At 30.4% G+C, this 4,563-nt stretch overlaps 1 protein-coding gene across 1 annotated transcript; it reads left to right on the top strand.

The window, feature by feature from the left end:
* The first annotated feature begins 1,787 nt into the window (after positions 1-1,787).
* LOC122410554 (uncharacterized) lies at positions 1,788-4,115 on the top strand. Its single transcript, XM_043418761.1, has 3 exons — positions 1,788-1,950; positions 2,054-2,218; positions 2,304-4,115. Exons 1-3 carry the CDS (start codon positions 1,821-1,823, stop codon positions 4,037-4,039), a joined length of 2,031 nt encoding a protein of 676 aa, XP_043274696.1. The 5' UTR covers positions 1,788-1,820; the 3' UTR covers positions 4,040-4,115.
* The last annotated feature ends 448 nt before the right edge of the window (positions 4,116-4,563 follow it).

Genomic DNA, 4,563 nt, shown 5'->3' with positions numbered 1-4,563 from the left:
TGTGTATTTGCTATTTTTGTTGGCCCTATACCTAATTCTCTACTATTCTAATTCACGACTCGCAAAATCTAAAAATTTATTTAAAAAAAAAAATACAAAACAATCCGAAAAAAATTTCACAAATCTTGAAAAAACATTATCTTTAAAAAAAAGTAATCCGTATCTATTTTTTAAAGTGTCCAAAGAATCAAATAATAAGTAAAAAATATAAAACCGAAAAATCGGTCTTGAAATCATTTTGGAAACCGATGCCTCATTCTTCTTATTTGATTCGAACAGCTAAATCAATTTTAAAAAATTCCATCTAATTTACGTGCAGCATTAAAATTTATTATATCATTTCGAGGCCAAGTATTTTTTGATAAATTGAAAAAAGTTACCACTTGAGTTACGTGCAGCACTAAAGTGTATGATATCAATAGAAGGACAAGTAATTTATGAGTAACTCCAAATTTCAACATTACGGAATTGTTCTAAGAAGCTTTTAAATTCAAAGAAATCACATGCAAGCTAGTCATTTCTTACTCTATGGTGGCAGAAACTTATTAGAAAATCGATTCTTTTCAGACTATCAGGAGCGTCTGGTATTATTCGCAATATTCGACGTCGCTTGGATCGATACAAATTATGTTTGAATATAAGTTAAAAGTACTTGTCCGGCCCATCACTTTCCATTAAAATTGTTTATTCAAATAAAAATCAGGGCTTTTCTAGAACTGATGGAGTACAAATATTCATGCAGAGGGAATTAAGAGAGTTATCTTCAAGTAATTTTCCTTTAATTGTACTAATTTAATAAGAATGGAAATGAACTGCCCTATAAAATACAAGGAATGTTATTGTGCATCGATAAATAAAAAACATTTTGCATGTTAAATATGTTCAAGCTTCCAAAATTACTCCCCAGTTTGTATTGCAATGACGGCAACTTTTACTTCTCAATTCTTCCAGCGAATGAATTTCATTCGGTATAACTAACCTAACTATTATTAAGAACATTAAACTAATAATAAAACGCATTTCAATATATTTTAAACCGGATGTTGCCGTACAATTTCGTTTTTTTATGATTGATTTTTATTTGAATGAATAGTGATGGGCCGAACAAGTACTTTTAACTCATATTTAAACATAATTTGTATCGATCCAATCGACGTCGAATTTTGTGAATAATATCAGCAGCTCCTGAAAGTCTGAAAAGAATCGATTTTCTTATAAGTCTCTGCCACCAAAAGGTAAGCAATGACTAGCTTGCATATGATTTTTTTTGGATTTAAAAGCTTCTTACACCAATTTAATAATATCAAAATTTGGAGTTACTCATAAATTACTTGTCCATCGATTGATATCATAAATTTTAGTGCTGCACGTAACTCAAATGGTAACTTTTTTCAATTTATTAGAAAATACTTGGCCTCGAATTGATATAATAAATTTTATTGCTGCACGTAAATTAGATGGAATTTTTTTAAATTGATTTAGCTGTTCGAATCAAATAAGAAAAATGAGGCATCGGTTTCCAAAATGATTTCAAGCGCGATTTTTCGGTTTTTTATTTTTTACTTGTTATTTGATTCTTTGGACACTTTAAAAAATAGATACAGATTACTTTTTTTTAAAGATAATGTTTTTTCAAGATTTGTGAAATTTTTTTCGGATTGTTTTGTATTTTTTTTTTAAATAATTTTTTTTTAAAGTTTTTTTTATGGATGGAATTATCAGCAAACGAGGGACCATCAATGTACTTGTCCCAACCTTTTTTCCCCTAGAGGAAGTTTATGGTTTGATATCACGTCTTTTTTCTCAAAAATTCCTTATTTATGTTCAGATGTCAAGTTTTTGAAATGGTCAGCGATGAAACAAAAAATTTTCTAATCGATCAAAGATCAGCAAGACAATTTCATTTGAATTATTTGGCCAATCAACAAGGAAATTCAACTAAGTTATCTGGTAATTGTAATAAAATATTAGTTAATTAATGAATAAAACGTTTATAAAATACCTAAATTTACTTCTTTATGTGACTAAATATTTAAAATATATTTTATTTTAGAAAAACGACTTGACGATCGCCCTATTGAAGTATTAAATCCTAATAATCCGCTTGTTGTTAATGATAATCAGCCCACCGAAGTGTTAGCTTCTGACAACATCGAAACAGGATCTTTTGATATTCAGCACCAGTTGAATGATGCTGAATTACTAAGGGAAAATTCAGGTATTAGGTTTAAACTCAATTATTACTTTAAATTATTTATTAAGTGCATTGATCTAACAATAATAGATATTTTATTTTCATTTAGCTAACTATTTACCGTCGAGTTTGACAAGCACAAGTGGAACAATGTCTAGTGGAGAAGCTCTAACTTTTTCGTCACCACCAAGTCAACAGTCAGAATTTGATCCAGGTGGAAGATATTATAATAAAAAGAATGAAAGAGGAACTGTTAACATTATGACAGAGAACGTGGTTGCTACACTGGATAATTGTAAAGTCTCTTATAGAAATTCCGTCCGCATAATATCTGCGATCTCTGAAGCTCTAGAGGTTGATACTAAGGCCTTAATTTTGAACAAAACGTCTTATAACGAACAGCGAAAAAAAATTCGTGAACAAAAAGCTTTAAAACTCCAAAAATTATTTGGTGACGTCCAGTTTACTGCAGCTGTTCTTCATTGGGATGGTAAGCTTATACCAGATACGGTTTCATGTAAACAAGTTGATCGGGTCCCTATATTAATTAGTAATAATGGGGTGGAAAAACTTTTGAATGTACCTGCTTTACCTGACGGAAAAGGAAAAACTCAAGCTGAAGAAATTTATAGTGTTCTTAATAATTTAAGCTTAACAGAATCAATAAAAGCACTCTGTTGTGATACAACCGCTTCTAATTTAGGTTGCAATAATGGAGCCGCAGTATTATTAGAACAAATGCTAGAAACGGATTTATTATGGCTACCGTGCCGACACCACATATATGAGCTAACTCTGACCAGTATTTTCACTGCAAAACTACCAGGTACTACAGGACCAAACGTTCCTTTGTTTAAAAAGTTTCAGAGCTGCTGGAGTACAATTGATAAAAATAAATTTAAAGATGGATTAGAAGGAAATAGAATTCACAAAAAATTGATCAATCAAGTTGATGAAATTGATCTAGTCATCAAAAACTTATTAGCAACTGTTTTACCCCGCGATGATTACAAAGAGCTTCTTGAACTGTCCAGAATATTTCTTGGTACCGTCGACCATCAAAATGTTAATCTTTATAAGCCTGGAGCTTTCCATCACGCTCGTTGGATGTCGAAAGCCATTTACTCATTAAAAATTTACATTTTTCGAGATGTTTTTATTCTTTCAGAAGAGGAAGAAAAAAGTTTATTGGACGTTTGTTTATTTGTCGTGTTTATATATGTGAGATTTTGGTATACGGCACCTCTTGCTATAGCTGCTCCAAACCAAGATTTACAATTTTTGAAAGCAGTCTATGCCTATAAAACAATTGATAAATGTTTATCCGAAGCTGTCTTGAAAAAAATTAAAAATCATTTATGGTACTTGAGCCCAGAAGTGGTGGCACTCTCGTTTTTTGATAAAAATATATCAGATCACATCAAACGCAAAATGGTCAAAGCTTTGTCTTTAGATACGGCTTATGAATTTGGTTGCCCCAAAAAGTATTTTATAAACAATGATAATGATTTAAAAAATTTACAAACAAAGGAAATTGATTATTTTGTAAATTGTAATACTTTAGACTTTTTTAAGAGGTTTAATATTAATACGAGCTTTTTCGAATTGGAAGTTCAGACGTGGTATGGAAATGATGATTATTTGAAAGGATTAGAGATTGCTAAGAATATTAAAGTTGTTAATGATGTAGCAGAGAGAGCTGTACAATTGACTCAAGAATACATTAATGTATTAGCTAAAGATGAGAATCAAAAACAGTATCTTCTCCAAGTAATAAAAGAGTATAAAAATGAATTTCCAAATGCTACTAAGGAATGCCTGACGAAAAAGTTAAAAGTACAATGATTTACCTATGTATTAAGATATTGAAATTTGTATTTTTATAGCTTATTTGATGATTGAGAATTTGAAATAAAAGAAAAATGGATAATGATGAATTTTGACTTTTTTAAAACTTATGTAATAATTTTTTTACGCCAATGTGAAAATTTCTCTGTCTTTAGGGATCATAATAGAAGCATAATCAAGCCTTGTTGGTCAGTTAACGAGTATAATAAGCCAAATAAAAATTATTTGCTAAAAAGTGTAAAAACCCCATGTTAATTAAATGGGAAAAGTATCGTTGTTTAGGCAGCGTTAAACGGCATCTTAAAAATTTTTTCTCTTTACTAAAGTTGTTTTTAGGTCACAAAGAAACGATTTTGACTATACCCAAGCCAAAATAGCCGACTTGGTAAATAACGGACACCCTAATATGACATGTCCAACTTCTTATGCACCCTTACTGCAAAGGGGTGAATCACCCCCGAATATTCAGAATTTTTTCGTATAATAAAAACTTACAATCCGATTTTAATAAAAGAAATGCC

The sequence above is a fragment of the Venturia canescens genome, chromosome 5, assembly GCF_019457755.1.
Source record: "Venturia canescens isolate UGA chromosome 5, ASM1945775v1, whole genome shotgun sequence".
Classification (NCBI taxonomy): domain Eukaryota; kingdom Metazoa; phylum Arthropoda; class Insecta; order Hymenoptera; family Ichneumonidae; genus Venturia; species Venturia canescens.
Note: the sequence above shows the minus strand (reverse complement) of the source record. Positions and strands in the feature narration are given on the sequence as shown.